This window comes from Sebastes fasciatus, chromosome 10 (assembly GCF_043250625.1).
Source record: "Sebastes fasciatus isolate fSebFas1 chromosome 10, fSebFas1.pri, whole genome shotgun sequence".
Lineage (NCBI taxonomy): Eukaryota > Metazoa > Chordata > Actinopteri > Perciformes > Sebastidae > Sebastes > Sebastes fasciatus.
In genome coordinates, this window is record NC_133804.1 from 33,543,616 (window position 1) to 33,563,099 (window position 19,484).

The 19,484-nt window shown below is 45.2% G+C and overlaps 2 protein-coding genes across 12 annotated transcripts in view; one reads left to right on the plus strand and one right to left on the minus strand.

Annotated features, from left to right (window-relative positions):
• LOC141775815 (proteinase-activated receptor 4) overlaps window positions 1-19,484 on the plus strand; it is a 198,136-nt gene that overhangs the window by 16,109 nt on the left and 162,543 nt on the right. The window lies entirely within an intron of this gene.
• slc44a1b (solute carrier family 44 member 1b) lies at window positions 1,306-19,146 on the minus strand. 7 transcript variants are annotated; one of them, XM_074649524.1, is made up of 17 exons: window positions 18,211-19,146; window positions 15,938-16,027; window positions 13,869-14,011; window positions 12,544-12,680; window positions 11,693-11,786; window positions 11,250-11,419; window positions 11,058-11,147; window positions 10,827-10,972; window positions 7,161-7,347; window positions 5,963-6,131; window positions 5,659-5,815; window positions 5,333-5,416; window positions 5,110-5,247; window positions 4,456-4,692; window positions 3,202-3,297; window positions 2,498-2,588; window positions 1,306-1,550 (listed from the first exon to the last, which is right to left on the minus strand). In XM_074649524.1, the coding sequence occupies exons 1-16, from the start codon at window positions 18,244-18,246 to the stop codon at window positions 2,529-2,531; spliced, it is 2,034 nt and encodes a 677-aa protein (XP_074505625.1). In that variant the 5' UTR covers window positions 18,247-19,146; the 3' UTR covers window positions 1,306-1,550; window positions 2,498-2,528. The 7 variants fall into 7 exon arrangements, 6 of the variants coding, with proteins under 6 accessions (XP_074505625.1, XP_074505624.1, XP_074505626.1 ...); XR_012595688.1 differs by having other exon boundaries at window positions 2,498-3,297; XM_074649523.1 differs by having other exon boundaries at window positions 1,306-2,588.

Here is a 19,484-nt window from a genome sequence, read left to right on the forward strand (position 1 = left end):
GCCTTTTAATGAACGACGCGCCCGGTGACGGAGCACCCGGTGACGGAGCATCCTGTGACGGAGCGGTTTAATTCCTGTTAAAAACACACCTGTGATTAATGAAGAGACTGAATACGACCCCGCTGCTCCTCACGTTATACGCCGTTTAACTCGTGGACACGCCCTAAACGCTTTTTAGACCGGCGCTATAGATCGCTAAAACACGTGAGAGATTTCGGCCGGTTGCTGATGTTGTGCGTTGTCGGTTTCTGGAAACATGCGAGACAAAACTCAACGGTCCTCTTACTGGCTGTTTCTCTTGAGCTTTCAGACTCGGTTGATCCATCAGTTGATGACTTCCTGTCTGAGACGGCGTGTTTGGACCTGAAACGTGTTGAACAAACAGAAGCAGGAAGACTTGTTGTCGTGGTCACATGATGCAAGTTTGTTTTATTGCTGACTGACTGAACCGTCACCTCCGCACGAACCTCTTCTTCTTCTCTTGATTTTAACGAGACAACACGGTGACGAGGGGACAGGAAGTCAGTCCAGGTGACAGCTGATCTATCAATCATCGTCATCATGGATCAGCTGACGGGACACCGACGGCGTCACAGTCTCCACGCCACCTCCGTTCAGTTCTGACTATCAGGCGATATGAACGCGCTCATTAACAGACAGCGATGGCGTTGTCACTCGGTCTCCGGCGGTCAACGACGTTAGTCACGTTATTCAAGCACTGTGCCGACGTTAGCAACTAAAAAGGAGAAGAGCTTCTTTAACTTTTGTTAACATGGTACCACCAGGACCAGTACCACTAGGACCGGTACCACCAGGATCGGGACCACCAGGAGCGGTACCACCTGGACCAGTACCACCAGGACCGGGACCACCAGGACCGGTACCCCCCAACTGTTCACTAAGTTCTCACTGAACTGAACTGGTTCCGAGCTCGTAGAGACTTTAACGTGTACCATCTGAGGCAGCGTCCAATCAGAACTCCAGGTTTGAATATTAAACCGTGACCTCTCGTCTCTGCTACCGGCTGGAGGGGAGCGTTGCATTGTGGGTAACATAGGCAGCATCACTGACAGGAGTCGTTATCAGAGTGTGATGATGATGATGAATCAGAGTGAGATATCTATCACTAATCAATCAGACTTGAGTATTGATCAATCTGCTCGCAGTGCGTCCCGTCAGATCAAACCTGACCAGATCAGCTGACCTTTGACTTGACCCTCCGATGACATCACAAGCATGGCGTCCAGGTGCAGGTTTTGAGTGTCCAGAATAAAAAACGTTAGGAAGTGAAGAGTGAGCGATGAGTTGGTGTGAGAGGTTTTTATAAAAAAGGACATCACTACGAAAGAATGCATCAGCCGGTTTAAAATCTGCAGCGCTTCCATATAAAGTGCTTGATTACATCGTTACGTTTTTACAGTTTCTTATTAAAATATTGTTTTCCCTGGAGTGAAACCATAGTAAACATGTTACACGTTGGTAAAAATAAACATTTGGAATGTCTCTTTTCTGTCCGCCGCTTCTGGTCAAGCTGACGTCGACCCCGGAGCCTGAAACAGGAAGCGAGGCCACAGCGTTAAAAACCACCGTCACCGTGGTCACACAAACATGACGGAGGCGGCGAGGCGGTTAATGAGGGGAAATGAAGGTGAGTGAAGCATTGTGGGTAGTCAGACGGTGAAACCAGTGAGACCGGGACTTTAGAAACACTGAGGTCATGAGTCCACTACTGAACTACGTGGTTGACTATTATTTATTATAGTTTTATGTCCCCGTCCTCGTGGAGGGACAACGAGACGAGACCCCCCACCACCCTAAAGAGGAGCAACACACCCAGACCCAAAGAAAAGACCCCCAGACCAAAAGAAAGACCCCTAGAGTCAAAGAAAAAAACCCTGGACCAGGGGTCAGCAACCTTTACTGTCAAAAGAGCCATTTTAAGCAAAAACAACAACAACAAAAAAACTATCTGGAGCTGCAAAACATGTGATCATTGTGATGAAGGTAACACAGTTTATAGTCCAAGTATATAGTATATAAGTCTAATGCAGTGAGGGCCAAAGAGACAATGTACTACGGAGTATTAGGGCCACATTCAGGGGAAAAACATCTGAGATTTACACAATAAAGTCAGAACTCTACAAGAAAAAAGAAAATAACACGTAAAATTACTACTTTATAATATTATGACTTAATTCTCTAAATTCCCGATTTATTATTTTTCCTCAATGTGGCCCTAATACTCCGTTGTATCGTCGTACCATAGACCTACAACAATGATAAATAAAAATGAAAATGTAAACAAAAAACAGTTATTAATTTCCATTTTTATAAATCCACAGGGAGCCTCTGGAGGAGCTAAAGAGACTCAGTTGGCTGACCGCTGATCTAGACTCAAAAAAAGACCCCCAGACCCAAAGAAAGGAAGAGCAGCAGGATCTAAATGAATATCGTAATGAACCAGAATCAGAAAGATAATGTATATGTAAACACAAACCTGAAGCATCCTCCGTAACCGAGTTATCAGATTATCTGCGGAGTCCTTGAAAGCACCGTGGTGAGAAAATAAGGCCGAACAGAAAAAACAGCTGCAAAATAACTTAAAATATAAAATATACAAAAGTAAAAAAATAAATTACAAATAAACTGAAAGTCAATGAGGAATTTGATCCCAGATGTTGAGGAAGAAGCAGCTTTGATGATGATGATGATGTTGATGATGATGATGATGAAGGGAATGAGTCAGGTTAGCATGCATCAGTGTTCATCCAATCAGCATGCTCGGGACAGTGTGCATCAGTTAGCATGCGTCAGTTAGCACATCTGTTAGCACCTCGGTGAGCATGCATCAGTTAGCACGTGTCTGTTAGCACATGTGTGTTAGCTTGCGGCGGTGACGGCGGCTGATTTGGTGCAGGGGGTGGAGGGGGCGGGGCTTGGCGCTTGCAGAAGGCTGACGAACAGGAAGAGGGTGGAGGTGGGCAGGTAGACGCAGAGGAAGAGGACGACGTCCTCGCTGAGACAGAGGACAAAGCCGCTCTGCTCCGTCAGCACCCAGTCCACCAGCACCCCCACCAGCAGGTAGTACACCTGGAACTCCTGAAGGTCCTCCCACTCTCCCCCGCCTCCGTCCAGCCCCACCCCCACCTCGTCTGACGATGAGCTCATCCGTCTGGCCACGCCCCCTCCGCTGTCACTCACCATGGGCTTCATCTCCGCTCCCTCCGACACCGCTTCCTTCACCCGGCTCCGCCCACGCTCAGCCCGCTCCAACCGCCGGCTGCTCTCCACGAACTCCTGTATTTAGGGGGAGGGGTCAGGAAGAGGGGCGGGAGGCAAGGGGAGGGGTCCAGATTAAAGAATCAGAAGGACAAACAAACTCCCACAATTCTCTGCAACATGAAGATCCTGTCGTCATCGCCTACGTCCTGTCGTCAAACACATATGTTCCGTCCTCACCACCTACGTCCTGTTGACACCACATACATCCTGTCGACACTGCCCACGTCCCGTTGATAGCACATATGTCCGGTTGACACTGCTTACATCCCGTTGACACCGCCTACATCCCGTTGACACCGCCTACATCCCGTTGACACCGCCTACATCCCGTTGACACCGCTTACATCCCGTTGACACCGCTTACATCCCGTTGACACCGCTTACATCCCGTTGACACCGCTTACATCCCGTTGACACCGCTTACATCCCGTTGACACCGCCTACATCCCGTTGACACCGCTTACATCCCGTTGACACCGCTTACATCCCGTTGACACCGCTTACATCCCGTTGACACCGCCTACATCCCGTTGACACCGCTTACATCCCGTTGACACCGCCTACATCCCGTTGACACCGCTTACATCCCGTTGACACCGCCTACATCCCGTTGACACCGCCTACATCCCGTTGACACCGCCTACATCCTGTCATCACTGCCTACGTCCTTTTGTCATCACCTACGTGAGCTGCGTCTCCCATTACTTGACATTGGTTTGTAGACGGGCTCTCCCGTCCTCTCGTATTGTCTGTCTCCTCTCAGATAAATATAGACAAGTTTTCTCCAACTGACTCTTTATAATGTCGTCAGACCAAATGTCTCTTCATCTGCTACCGCAGCTCATTTTGTTCTGTTGTTTGTCCTTTTTCCCGCAGCCCTGACAGAACTTCCTGCAACCATCCAAAAAAAGTGTGTCTACACTACAACCGAACCGAACCATGGCTAAGTGTGATCCGGACCGAGACCACCTCTTTTGTTGGACCAAAGTTTGGCTGTTTGATCCGGAGAGGTTACACACCTGCAGTCTTGGTTCGGATCAAACTGAAATGTCTGAAAGCCGGACCAAACAAAGTGTGGTAGGGCCCAGTAATGTCGCAGCCATTCATAACGTAAACACATCAACACTTCACATGACCTGACATCAACAACAGGATATGACTTTGTGTTCTCACCATCAGAGCTTTGTCCATGAAGAACTCCTTCCCCGGAGTGCCGTCGTTGTACTTGGTGTCGATGGCGAAGCAGAGGAAGAGGACGTCCACCACGATCTCAAAGATGGACAGGAAGCAGTGAGCCACCAGGAAGGAGAAGAGACACACGATGATCAGCGGCAGCAGCCATTCGGCATAATCCCGCTGGTAGTTCAGGAGGAGGACGCCGGCGAACGCTGTCGTTGTTACGATCAGGATCTGAGGAAACATTCATGCAGAATAGGTCAGAGGTCTGAATGAGAGAGACTTAAATTATTAATTTTAACATTTTGATTTGAGGAAAATATTCATATAAATGTCAAAGAAACAAGAAAAATTCTTCCTCAATTTTTAGCAATATTTTTTTGACATTTCTCATATTTTTGGATATTTTTCACTAATAATTTTCACATATTTTACTAATAATTAAATGACATTTTTATTTTTATTGCAGCTACGTTTCACTAATATTTTTCATATTTTTCTCAGATATTTTGGTCATTTTTCACATCATCAGGATGTTTGTAATGAACTCTGCAGCCTGTAGGGGGCACTAACAGAACAGTCAGTCGGGTTCTTTACTTGGTCACTGGGACCCGAACCAGCTCAGACCAGTCAGATCCAGATTCAGCTCACCTTCCCCAGGAAGAGCACGAAATCTCCAATGGCGTTGATTGTGGCGACGCGCAGAGCGTTTTCCACCAGGATCACGAAGGCGTCACGTGCAGACGTGCAGAAACTGGTGCTGTTGATGGCTGTGGCTGCATATGCATTCTGGGAAATCAAACCACAGGTGAGACCGCCACGATAAAAACCAGAAGAAGAGTTAGAGGAGATGAGCGGTCGGTTGGTCTGTTACCTGATTGAGATAGTTGAGGCACTTCTCCAAACACCACAGACAGCAGATACAAGTTTTCAGCAGGCAGCGAGCACACGCATTCTCCTGAGACACACAACGACATCATCAGATCAATAATCACATCAATAATCAGACTAGGTAAAGTTTTATACTTTTCCTTTGAGCTGGATGTAAATAAAGTTTTTTCCTTGTTAATAAAGTTTTGTACTTTCAACTGGTTGTTAATAAAGTTTTGTAACTTGTTAATAAAGTTTTGTACCTTTCCTTTCAGCTGGTTGTTAATAAAGTTTTGTACCTTTCAGCTGGTTGTTAATAAAGTTTTGTACCTTTCCTTTCAGCTGGTTGTGGATGTACATGAGGATGAGTCGAGGGATCTTGACCAGGGTGATGATGAAGGCTCCCTTAGCGACCGTTCCCAGGTGATACCGGACCAGCCTCAGGATGGAGGACAGAATCGGGGTCACCGGGAGCCGGTTCTTGTCCCTGAAACACAAAGTCCACATAAAGTCTACATTAATCCGGTTCACGGCTCAGAAATTAGAATCAGAATTAATCACCTAGTGAAGTGGACTGACCCGGTTGAAGTGGACTGACCTGGTGAAATGGACTGACCCGGTAAAGTGGACTCACCTGGTGAAGTAGTAGGTGACCACGGCTCCGGCCACGGTCATCTGCTGGCAGGCCAGGATGAACTCTGTGATCCAGACCAGACCCACAGCGTGGTACCAGGTCAGGTACTGCAGAGGACCCGTCAGTCTGAACTCTGTCAGATCCGTCTCCTCGTTCTGGACTGGGTTCCCTGCAGAACCACAAACACACATACCCCTTTGTCACATGTCAGACCACACTACAGTTCCCATGATGCTCTGGGGAATGTAAACTACACACTGGCTCCATTAGAAGCTGAATGAGGAATTAAAGAACAACTTAATGATTAATTGATTAGCTGATCAATAGAAACTCTGATAATCCATAAATTCTTTAAGTGATGTTTGATTTTCAGACATTTAATGACATCAGCTGACCAACGACTGATTAATCAATAACACAAACAGCTGTTAGTTTTTCTAACTCCAGGTCAGATTCAGATTTTTGATTATTGATTCCAGAGCAGAACCAGTTAAACCAGCTGGTTGTTCTGTGAGACCACCGGCAGAGGGCTCCCCGTGTTAGTGTGGGTTTACTCCGGGTTCTCAGGTTTCCTCCCACAGTCCAAAGAAGTGCAGGGTAGTGTGAGTTTACTCCAGGTTCTCCGGTTTCCTCCCACAGTCCAAAGACATGCAGGTTAGCATGGGTTTCCCCCGGGTTCTCCTGTTTCCCCCCACAGTCCAAAGACATGCAGGTTAGTGTGGGTTTACTCCGGGTTCTCCTGTTTCCTCCCACAGTCCAAAGACATGCAGGTTAGCATGGGTTTACCCCGGGTTCTCCTGTTTCCCCCCACAGTCCAAAGACATGCAGGTTAGCGTGGGTTTATTCCGGGTTCTCAGGTTTCCCCCAAAAGTCCAAAGACATGCAGGTTAGGTTGATTGTTGACTCTAAATGTCCCGTAGGTGTGACTGTGAGTGTGAATGGTTGTCTGTCTCTATGTGTCAGCCCTGTGATAGTCTGGCGACCTGTCCAGGGTGTACCCCGCCCTTCATCCCCGCCACCCTGAACAGGATAAGAGGTTACAGATAATGGATGAATCTGTTTTCTATGATTTCTGTTTGTGTTTATAATCAAACATCAGCTCAGAATAAAGAAGCTAAAACATATTTTCTATTTCTGGACAGTTTTACTGACGAAAAATGAAGCTGCTGTATCCGATAAAACCCAGAGTGAAACTGACCGCTGGTTCCCAGGAAGAGCAGGACCAAGATCCAGTAGATCCAGAAGAGCAGGAGGGCGAGGAAGGTGACAAAGGGCTGCAGGGTGAGGAGCGGGAGGTGGATGAAGACTTTCCCCGCCACGTGGAACAGAGCGATGGTCAGCGCCACTCGTTTCCTCATGAACAGCATCAGCAGCAGCAGGATGATCTGAAAACAGGAAACGGTGAAGAATCCACCGTAGGCTGTTAAACACGACCTAATGTTCTACCGCAAGCCGTTAAACATGACCCAATGTTTCACTGCATGCTGTTAAACACGACCTAATGTTCCACCGCACGCTGTTAAACACAACCTAATGTTCCTTCAGTAGAGAGGAAGGCTGCAGCATTAAAGCATCTAACAAACATTACAGCATGTAAACATGTTCTAGTAGGAACCTGGAAATAAGCATCATACTGTAGGTCCTCTTTACAGGATCAGTCTGTTCACATCATCAACAAGAGTAGTTTAATTAGTTTACTGATGGTTCATCAGATCAACTCCATCTGTTGGACTACAAGGTAACCTACACCATCAATACCTCTGAGCTCAGTGTTGTACAGGTGTTCCTAATAAAGTGGACACTGACGGACTCTGCAGCTGCACAAATAATACAAAAAGAAACCGTGTAATTCTCAGAGCACCTCAGAGGTTGAAAAGCACCGCTTAAATCCTGGTTTATGGCCTCGTAGTGAAGCCGGCGCGAGGTGCGCGCGGCAGAAAATTACGTCATCGCGGCTTTCACGTGGTGCACGAAGGCTCCGCAAGTTGTCGCGATGCTCTGTCGTGCACCTCTGAATTTTTGTAACTATGCGTCGACTGCGCATAGTTAAATTTTTTCATTTCAACATGGGCGCCTTCAAGGTAAGACCAAGCACCCAGGAAGAGCGCCGACGTTGTGACACCGTGACCGAGTCACGCTCCATGGGCCCAATGGATGAGGAAGATCGCAGGAAGATTCGGGAACTTTTCCAGTCGGAAGTCGAGCCATTTTGGCTTCATGCTCCACTGAGCAACTCTCATAGGAATGAACGGGGCCTCTGTACGCCTCCTGGCGTTTCGGAGCATATTGTAACGAACGTGCTGAGCATAAACGCCTTTATGCATGCTGGTAGTGCGCCCACCATCTACGTCTCCATGGCGTCTCGCGCAAGTATAAACAAAGCTTTAAGCTTTGAGTGAAACACTCGTCTGTGAATATTAAATATCTAGGGCTTTAATTGTGAAAGGTGAGAAGGGAAGGAGTGGTCTGCGCTGCCGTTGTCAAGGTTGAAAGGAGTAATAAAGTTTGCTATCCAGGTTCGGACTACGGATCTCCCATGTTGACGCAGCTCAACCCATTCAACACAACCTGATCGGTTGATGACTTTTTTCTCGGAGCAAAAGCTCCGAAAAATCAACCTCGCTCCGAAAAAAATTATTACGAAAATAATCACCACCGGTGTGCAAAGGGTGTTAATGAGCTGACAAGCAAACGGCGTCTAGCTGCTCCTTTGATGTCTGCACCAATTTAAAGAGGTAACATTCAGATATTTGGAGCTAAATCGCCTCCTTTCTATGATAATGAGCCTCCTGTTGACAAAGGTCTGATAGCCACACAGTTACAGAGAGATTACGATCTCCAGAGAGTTGGTGGGAACTGACAGACGGGATATTAAACTCTGTCACGTTGAAATTCCTTCCTGAAGTTTGGAGGAGTGCCTCTACACCCTCATCAGCCTGAATATTTACTTTCTCTGTTTCTCTCTCCATTGTTCTGCTACAAAGACAACACTTGTTCTGGGTCTACCCTGGGGCCTCTTACCAGGAGGAAAACCTCCAAAGGGAGGCGTCCAGGAGGATCCTGATCAGATGTTGAACCACCTCCGCTTGTCCCTTTAGAGGTGAAGGAGCAGCATCTTGACTCCGAGCTCCCTCCGGATGTCTGCGCTCCTCACCCTATCTCTAAGGCTGAGTCCAGCCACCCTACGAAGGAAACTCATTTCAAATGCTTGTATCCGCGATCTCATTCTTTCGGTCACCACCCAAAGCTGATGACCATAGGTGAGGGTTGGAACGTAGGTGGACCGGTAAATCCAGAGCTTTGCTTTCCGGCTCAGCTCCCTCTTCAACACAACGGTCCGGTAAAGCGCCTGCATAACGGCAGACGCCGCACCGAACCGCCTGTCCATCTCCCGCTCCATTTGACCCTCACTGGTGAACAAGACCCCGAGATACTTGAACTCCCTCACTTGGGGCAGTGACTCACTCTCCACCCGGAGAGAGCAGTCCACCGGTTTCCGGCAGAGAACCATGGCCTCAGCCTTGGAGGTACTGACTCTCATCCCGACCACTTCACACTCGCATGCAAACCGCCCCAGTGCGTTCTGAAGGTCACATCATCTGCAAAGAGCAGAGACACATTCTGAGGTCCCCGAACCGGACACTCTCCTCACCCCGGCTGCACCTTGAAATCCTGTCCGTGAAAAACACAAACAGGATAGGTGACGAGGGACAATCCTGGCGGAGGGCCAACACCCACCGGAAACGTGTTTGACTTTGTGCCGAGTATGCAGACACAGCTCTCACTCTGGTTATACAAGGACCGGATGGCTCGTAACAACGACCCCGGTACCCCATATTCCTGCAGTACCCTCCACAGGACTCCCCGGGGGACACGGTTGTAAGCCTTCTCCAAGTCAACAAAACACATGTAGACTGGATGGGCAAACTCCCATGACCCCTCCAAGAGCCCTGCAAGGGTAAAGAGCTGGTCCACTGTTCCACGGCCAGGATGGAATCCACATTGTTTCTCCTGGATCTGAGGTTCAACAATCGGTCGGAGTCTCCTTTCCAGCACCCTAGAATAAACTTTCACGGGCAGGCTGAGCAGTGTGATACCCCGATAGTTGTAGCACACCCTCCGGTCCCCCTTTTTAAAAATGGGAACTACCACCCCGGTCTGCCATTCCACAGGTACTGTCCTCGACCTCCAAGCGACACTGAAGAGGCGTGTCAGCCAAGACAGCCCAACAATGTCCAACAATGTACAGAGCCTTCAGCATCTCAGGGTGAATCTCATCCACCCCCAGCGTCTTGCTGCCGAGGAGCTTTATGACTACCTCAGCGACCTCTGCCAAGGATATGGACAAGCCTTCCCCCGAGTCTTCAAACTCAGCCTCCTCTACGTAGGACGTGTTGGTCGGGTTCAGGAGCTCCTCGAAGGGCTCTTTCAACCGCTCAACGATATCCCCAGTCCGGGTCAGCAGTTCTCCTCCCTTGCTGAACACAGCCTGAGTGAATCCCTGCTTTCTCTTTCTGAGTCGTCTAACGGTTTGCCAGAACTTCCTTGAGGGCAACCGAAGCTCCCCGAACTCGACCGCCGCAGCCGCAGCCCTTCTGGCCAACCGGTACCCGTCTGCTGTTTCCGGGGACCCCCAGGCCAACCAAGCCTGAAAGGGCTCCTTCTTCAGCTTGTGTCCACCAGCAGGTTCTTAGGTTGCCGCCACGACAGGCACCTCATTATTAGGAACACCTTTACAACATGCTCAGTGTCCTCTTTACTAGGAACACCTGTACACCAGGTGCTTCTCCTCCATGTCACCAAACCTCACTGTGGTTCTTTAGCAAATAAGGACAATCATGTTAGTAACAGCAGATATTCGTACGGTGAAGACGGTGGCAGCGGCGGCGTAGACGAGCAGCGCCTGTCCGCTGTCTCTGACGACCTCCACCTCCTCCTTCACTTTAGTGGTGGTGTCGTTTCCGTAGAGCCGGTGGTCAATGTAGAGCCACCAGAGGACGCTGGTCCCCGCTGAGACAACATGAAGAAACGTTCATTAGAAACTGGAGTGAAACCAGATTAACATTTCAGCAGTGAAAACAGGAAGTGACTTCACCGAGGGATCCGAGGACGACCAGCCCGGTGAGGATCCAGACAAGGACGGCTGAGATGTAACGAATGATCACCATGAGGATCATCGAGAGGACTGACAGACAGGGGTCAGAGGTCAGAGGTCACAGATATATATATATAAATATATAATATATAACATGATAGAGAAGATTGTGAAGTGATTTAAGGTTCTCACCCAGAGCGAGTACACACAGTCCGATGATGATCTCTTTACTGGCGGCGACACCGGCGATCAGTCGGTGCAGAACGCTGTTATCACCCACAAACGTCACGACCGCCTCCGCAAACTTCGCATAGCAGGAAATATCCACCGGAGTGCAGCGGTTAAACACCGGCAATGGCTTACTGAGAAGGCACAGAGGTTAGAGGTCAGAGGTTAGAGGTCAGAGAGGTAAGATGTTAAAGAGGTTAAAGAGGTTAGACAGAGGTTAAATCAGAAACAAGATGTTGATGGTCAAAAACCAAGATGGTGATGGACAAAAAACAAGATGGCGATGGCGACGGCCAAAAACAAAAATGGCGACGGACAAAAACCAAGACGGTGTCCCGTAGACTGTTTGAAGGACGCGTCCCGTAGACCTGTGGACCTACAGACCTTCCAGGGAGCGGTGGACGTACCTGGGTGGAACAGGAAGTTTGGGACATTTGGAGAACCTCTCAGGTAGACCCGGATATTTATGACCTGCTAACTCGTAGGAACACAACTCTGAACCTGAAACAGAGAAACACAGAGAGACAGGTGTGATGAGGTCATCATCTTCATCATCATCATCTTCATTCGACACAAGTCTCAGCTTGTTAGCTTAGCTTAGCATAGAGACTGAAAACAAGGGGAAACAGCTAGCCTGGCCGGAGTCTCAGCTGAGAGTCTTTATGCTAAGCTAAGCTAAGCAGCTGCTGGCTCTAGCTTCATATTAACCAACTGACTACATCAGGGTGGACAGAATAAGAGAAACAACAGAGCCTCCATTCATCACCGTGAACAGCGTCAGAGCTCCGTAGCGGAGGACAAACGGAGACAAGTGGCACCAACACCACAGCTGGCTGAACACTGCCTTTGTTACTGTACTCTGAGCGTGCTCAGAACTGTACGGTGATGGTGTGTCAGCTCACACGCAGACATTAAATCATCATCATGACGTGACAGCGAGCGTCCGGACCAGTCAGTGCGTTCTCTGTCAACATGTCCTGGTTACCACAGGGACGGGAACCCGGACCGTCCTGGTCACCTGACTGGTCCGGAGCAACCACAGTTGATGTATTGACGTGATTCTGGTCCACGTGGCTGGATGCACTGATTGACAGCAGAATGACAGCGATGTGATGTCATGTGACACGGCGGTCAGAATACGTTGATATCTGGACCTCAGGGACTTTCCATAGAGTCTTTCCTATAGACTACATTTCCCATCAGCCCCAGCCTCTCTCTGTGTGACCAGGTGAGTCATGTGACAGCGTGATGAGCTCACCGTTGAGCATGGCGAACCTCTTGAGGTCCTGGTAGGTCTTCAGTTCCTCAGGGGGACACAGAGACACACACAGCGCCAGAGACCGGATCTTCCTCTGGACAATGTCCACGTTACAGGGGTCCAGGAAGAAGACGAACCTGCAGGAGACACAGAGTAATACGCTAAAAATACTACAGTAATACACTACAAAATACCCCAGTAATACAGTGAAATATACAACAGTAATACACTAAAACCACCAAAGTCCTCCTCATCTGCAACCGCTTATCCCGTTAGGGGTCGCGGGGGGGCTGGAGCCGATCCCAGCTGACATTGGGCGAAGGCGGGGTACACCGTGGACAGGTCGCCAGTCCATCACAGGGCTGACACATAGAGACAGACAACCATTCACACTCACATTCACACCTACGGGCAATTTAGAGTCAACAATTAACCTAACCTGCATGTCTTTGGACTGTGGGAGGAAACCGGAGTACCCGGAGAAAACCCACCCTAACACGGGGAGAACATGCAAACTCCACACAGAAGGGCCCCAAGCCAGATTTGAACCTGCAACCCTCTAGCTGTGAGGCGCCAGTGCTAACCACTGCACCACTGTGCAGCCCAAAACCACCAAAGTAATACACTAAAAACTACCAACATTATACACTAAAAAATACCACAGTAATACACTACAAAATACTGCAGTAATACACTAAAGAATACCACAGTAATACTCTAAAAAAACACCACAGTAATACACTGAAAACTACCACAGTAATACACTACAAAACACCACAGTAATTCACTAAAAAGTACCACAGAAATACACTACAAAATACCACAGTAATACACTACAAAACACCACAGTAATTCACTAAAAAGTACCACAGAAATACACTACAAAATACCACAGTAATACACTACAAAATACCACAGTAATACACTAAAAGTACGGCAGTAGTAAACTAGAAGTACCGCAGGTGTACACTAAAAGTACCGCAGTAGTACACTGAAAGTACCGCAGTAATAGACTAAAGGTACCACAGTTGTACACTAAAAGTACCCCAGTAATACACTAAAAGTACCGCAGTAATACACTGAAAGTACTGCAGTAGTACATTAAAGGTACCACAGTAGTACACTAAGGGTACTGCAGTAATACACTAAAAGTACTGCAGTAGTACACTCAAAGTACAGCACATTAAAGCTACCACAGTAACACATTAAAAGGTACCACAGTAGCACATTAAAGGTACCATAGTAGTACACTAAAAGTACTGCAGTAGTACACTAAAAGTACTGCAGTAGTACAAAGTACAGAGGACAATACATATATAACCTACTTCCTGTCGGTGTGGTCGAGGCCGCTCAGCCGGACGCCTTCGATCAGCTCGTTGCGTTGACCACACGTGTTGCCGTAGCTGTCGTATCCGAAGACGAGGCGAGCGGCACCGCCGGTGACGATGGTGAAGCCGCAGATGCTGCCCTGCAGGATAGAGAGAGACTGTATTATTAAAAATAATAATAATAATAAATATTCAATATATATAACAGATATGATGATGTTATTATTGTTATTAAATATTCTATATACAGTATATATGTATAAGATGATGGTGGTGTGTTGTTATTATTATTATTAATAATAATAATAAAATATTCTCTATATATAACAGATGATGATGATGTGCTGTTATTATTATTATTATTATTATTATTATTATTATTATTAATAATAAATATTCTATATATAACCGATGGCGGTGATGTTATTATTATAAATAATAACAAATATTATATATTCTCTCTATATATAACAGATGATGGTGATGTTATTAATAATAATAATAATAATAAATATTCTCTATATATAACAGATGATGGTGATGTTAATAATAATAATAATAATAAAATATTCTCTCTATATGTAACAGATGATGGTGATGTGCTGTTATTATTATTATTAATAATAATAAATATTCTCTCTATATATGTAACAGATTGTGGTGATGTTATTATTATTATTATTATTATTATTATTATTATTAATAATAATAAATATTCTCTCTATATGTAACAGATGATGGTGATGTGATGTTATTATTATTAATAATAAATATTAAATATTCTCTATTTATAACAGATGATGGTGATGTTATTAATAATAATAATGATATTAAATATTCTCTCTATATAACAGATGATGGTAATGTTATTATTTTATTTTAAATAATAAATATTAAATATTCTCTATATATAACAGATGATGGTGATGTCAATAATAATAATAATAATAATAATAATATTAAGTATTCTCTCTATATGTAACAGATGATGGTGATGTGCTGTTATTATTATTATTATTATTAATAATAAATATTCTCTATATATAACAGATTGTGATGTTATTATTATTATTATTATTATTATTATTAATAAATATTCTCTCTATATATAAGATGATGGTGATGTTATTATTATTATTATTATTATTATTATTATTAATAATAATAAATATTCTTTATATATAACAGATGATGGTGATGTTATTAATAATAATAATAATAATATTAAATATTCTCTCTCTATATAACAGATGATGGTAATGTTATTATTTTATTTTAAATAATAATAAATATTAAATATTCTCTCTATATATAACAGATGATGGTGATGTCAATAATAATAATAATAATAAATATTAAGTATTCTCTCTATATGTAACAGATGATGGTGATGTGCTGTTATTATTATTATTATTAATAATAATAAATATTCTCTATATATATATATAACAGATTGTGATGTTATTATTATTATTAATAATAATAAATATTCTCTCTATATATAAGATGATGGTGATGTTATTATTATTATTAATAATAATAAATATTAAATATTCTTTATATATAACAGATGGTGGGGATGTTATTAATAATAAGAATGATATTAAATATTAAATATTCTCTCTGTATATAACAGATGATGTAATGTTATTTTTTATTATTATTAATAAATATTAAATATTCTCTATATAACAGATGATGGTGATGTTATTAATAATAATGATATTAAATATTAAATATTCTCGCTCTATATAACAGATGGTAATGTTATTATTATTATAAATATTAAATATTCTCTCTATATATATAAAAGATGGTGATGTTATTATTATTAATAATAATAATAATAATAATATTAAATATTCTCTGTATATAACAGATGATGGTGATGTTATAATTATTATCATTATTAATAATAACGGGTGATGGTGCTGTTATTATTGTTATTATTATTATTATTATTAATATTAAATATGCTCTGTATATATGTACATATGTATGTATAGGTGATGGTGATCGGAGCTCGGCGGCTCCGGTTCGACCCGGTCGGTCGGTCGGTCGGTTACCATGCCGACGCAGAAGACGGTGAAGAGCAGGAACCAGGGCAGGTCGGTGCAGCTCCGGTCCACCAGCGGTTTCCATTCTCTCTTTGTCCTCTGAAACACACAAACACACACAACGGGTCACACACCGGGAACACACATCGGGCCTCCAGAACCGGGACCGGGTTCCACCCACCCATCTCAGGCCCGGGTCTCACCACTAATCACATCACACATACAGTCCCGTTAACCGTTAACCGTTACCCGTTAATTGGATTACAGCTGCTGGCTCTAATCCCAGCTCGGCCCGCTCTGCTGCCCGGGACCCGCTCTCCCTTTCACGGTCACCACGGAACCAGAACCACGGTCCGGTGCTCCGCTGAAGGGCACCGGAGCGTGGACGGTACCGAACTGGGCCGAACCGAACCGGTACCAGGGGCTGGTCTTACCTCCGCGCTACCGCAGCATCCCATTGCAGTCAGGGTGGACGGTCCCGGAGCCTCTCGGAGCCTCTCGGAGCTTCAGCTCAGCAGTAGCCGGGTTTAGAGCCTCTGAGGCGGGCAGCAGACGGTCGGTCCCGGCCTCTCTACCTCTCTACAGCCTGATCCCTGAGGCCGAGCCCGGAGCGGAGACGGTCCCGACGGTCAGCCTGAACGCTCCGGTCCGCTGGGCATACTACTGTCCTCCAGTTTACCGAACCGAGCAGAGGATTAACGGAACGAGGATTTGTCCGCCTCACTTCTCACTTCCTGGTGGGCCGTCAGGTGCAGCGGCCATTCATCTCATTGCGCATGCGCAGTCAGTCCGAGCTCGAGCCGGAGCGGCTGAAGAGATGCTGAACAACAAACCGTTTAAACCAGTGGAGCTCTGCATGGCGTAGTACCGGGAGTGACCGCTGAGTGGAGGCGAACGGCAGGGTGGCGCTGTTCCCTCCGGCGGCAGGGTGTAGTACCCGGAGTGACCGCTGAGTGGAGGCGAACGGCAGACGCTGGAACTCTATTTACAATCAACTCAATTTACATCAACAACGGGCTTTATTCCTGCTTTTATTTATGTTTATCTGTTTGTAATTTTATTTAGGAGTTCTTTTATTTGTTTGTAGTTTTATTTATGAGTTCTTTTATTTGTTTTATGTTTTATTTATGTTTTATTTTATTTGTTTTATATTTATATTTTATTTATTTGTTTTTAGTTATATTTTCTTTTATTTGCTTGTAGTTTTATTCATGCTTTATTTGACTTGTTTGTAGTTTTATTTTTATTTTTTTTGACTTGTTTGTAGTTTTATTTATTTTTTATTTATTTACTTCATTTAAGTATTTTTTTATTTATCACTATGAAGTCTAAATAAAATCAACACATAAACAACAGATACCGATCTGTACCTATAACTTGTAATGCAGTATTTTTACATTGTTGTACTGCTACTTTTAAAGGATCTGAGTACTTCTCCCACCACAGACATAATAAATCTAATTTTGTTATAACGACGTTTGGTTGCGTCATCTCTCTGCTCTGTGTTGGTCATAACACTTCATAACGCTACACACTACCACTACACTACACAACACAACACACTACGTCATCTCTCTGCTCTGTGGCGCTCATAACACTTCATAACACTTCATAACACTACATTATCTCTGCTCTGTGGCGGTCATAACACTTCATAACACTTCATAACACTACACACTGTACACACAACACACTACGTCATCTCTCTGCTCTGTGTTGGTCATAACACTTCATAACGCTACACACTACCACTACACTACACAACACAACACACTACGTCATCTCTCTGCTCTGTGGCGCTCATAACACTTCATAACACTTCATAACACTACATTATCTCTGCTCTGTGGCGCTCATAACACTTCATAACACTTCATAACACTACACACTGTACACACAACACACTACATTATCTCTGCTCTGTGGCGGTCATAACACTTCATTACACTTCATAAGACTACACACTACACTACGTCATCTCTCTGCTCTGTGGCGCTCATGACTCTTCATGACACTTCGTAACACTACACTGTATAATGTGCAGTGAACAGTGTGTAGTGTGTAGTGTGTACCAGGAGTGTTGTGTTGTTGTTGTAGCCATCGTCCTGATTTAATCGTCATGTTTTAAATTAAATACTCTGTTCATCAGTCCGTCAGATAAAAGTACTGCAGTAGTACAAAGTATAAAGGAGCATAAAGTACTTCTACAGTGTACTTCCATCATGTCTGACCAGTAAAACCAGTAAAACCAGTAAAAACACTAATCTGTCATCATTATTCACCTTTTTCCTGAGATAAGCCAGCTCCTTAGCGTCCATGGTCCTAGAGAGTCCTTGGGGGTCCTGGGGAGTCCTTGGAGGTCCTGGGGAGTCCTGGAGAGTCCCGCAGAGTCCTGGAGAGTCCTGGAGAGTCCTTTAGAGTCCCGTAGAGTCCTGCAGAGTCCTGTAGAGTCCTGCAGAGTCCTGTAGCTTCCTGGAGAGTCCTGGAGAGTCCTAGGGAGTGCCGGGGAGTCCTGGAGAGTCCCGCGAATCCTGGAGAGTCCCGCAGACTCCAGTAGAGTCCTGTACAGTCGTGGAGAGTCCTGTAGAGTCCTGCAGAGTCCTTTAGAGTTCTGCAGAGTCCTGTAAAGTCCTGTAGAGTCCTTTAGACTCCTGTACAATCTTTTAGAGTCCTTAAGAGTCCTTAAGAGTCCTTAAGAGTCCTGTAGAGTCCGGTAGAGTTCTGTAGAGTCCTGTAGAGTCCTTTAGAGTTCTGTAAAGTTCTGTAGAGTCCTTTAGAGTCCGGTTGAATTCTGTAGAGTCCTGTAGAGTTCTGTAGAGTCCCGTAGAGTCCTGTAAAGTCCTGTAGAGTTCTGTAGAGTCCTGTAGAGTCCTTTAGAGTCCGGTTGAATTCTGTAGAGTCCTGTAGAGTTCTGTAGAGTCCTGTAGAGTCCTTTAGAGTCCTGTAGCTTCCTGGAGAGTCCTGTAGAGTCCTGGAGGGTCCTGGAGAATCCTGTAGAGTCCTGTAGAGTCAATTAGAGTCCTGTAGAGTCCTTTAGAGTTGTTTAGAGTCCTGTAGAGTCCATTAGAGTCCATTAGAGTCCTGTAGAGTCCTGTAGAGTCCTTTAGAGTTCTGTAGAGTCCTGTACAGTCCTGGTGTTGCTGTGAGACTGAGGACAGCAGCGATGTGAGTCTGATCAGACTGAAGAGGACAGACAAGCTTTTGTCTTATTGTTTACTGTTGTACCAGGCTGAACACCGTGTGTGTGCGTGTGTGTGTGTGCGTGTGTGTGGGTGTGTGCGTGTGGGTGTGTGTGTGGGTGTGTGTGTGTGTGGGTGTGTGTGTGTGTGTGTGTGCGTGTGTGTGGGTGTGTGCGTGTGTGTGCGTGTGTGTGTGTGGGTGTGTGCGTGTGGGTGTGCGTGTGGGTGTGTGTGTGTGTGTGTGTGTGTGTGTGGGTGTGTGTGTGTGTGTGCGTGTGTGTGTGTGTGTGTGTGTGTGTGTGTGTGGGTGTGTGCGTGTGTGTATGTGTGGGTGTGTGTGGAGATTTTCTATTTTTTCCACATAAACTTTATGAAAC

Bases quoted from the DNA above. Each gene is read 5' to 3' on its own strand.
- slc44a1b (XM_074649519.1), bottom strand. From the start codon at position 18,246: ATGGACGCTAAGGAGCTGGCTTATCTCAGGAAAAAG. The intron at 12,681-13,868 runs GTAGGTTATATA...TGTCTCCTGCAG, and splicing joins CTCGACCACACCGACAGGAA to GTTCGTCTTCTTCCTGGACC. The intron at 11,420-11,692 runs GTACGTCCACCG...GTGCCTTCTCAG, and splicing joins AAACTTCCTGTTCCACCCAG to TAAGCCATTGCCGGTGTTTA.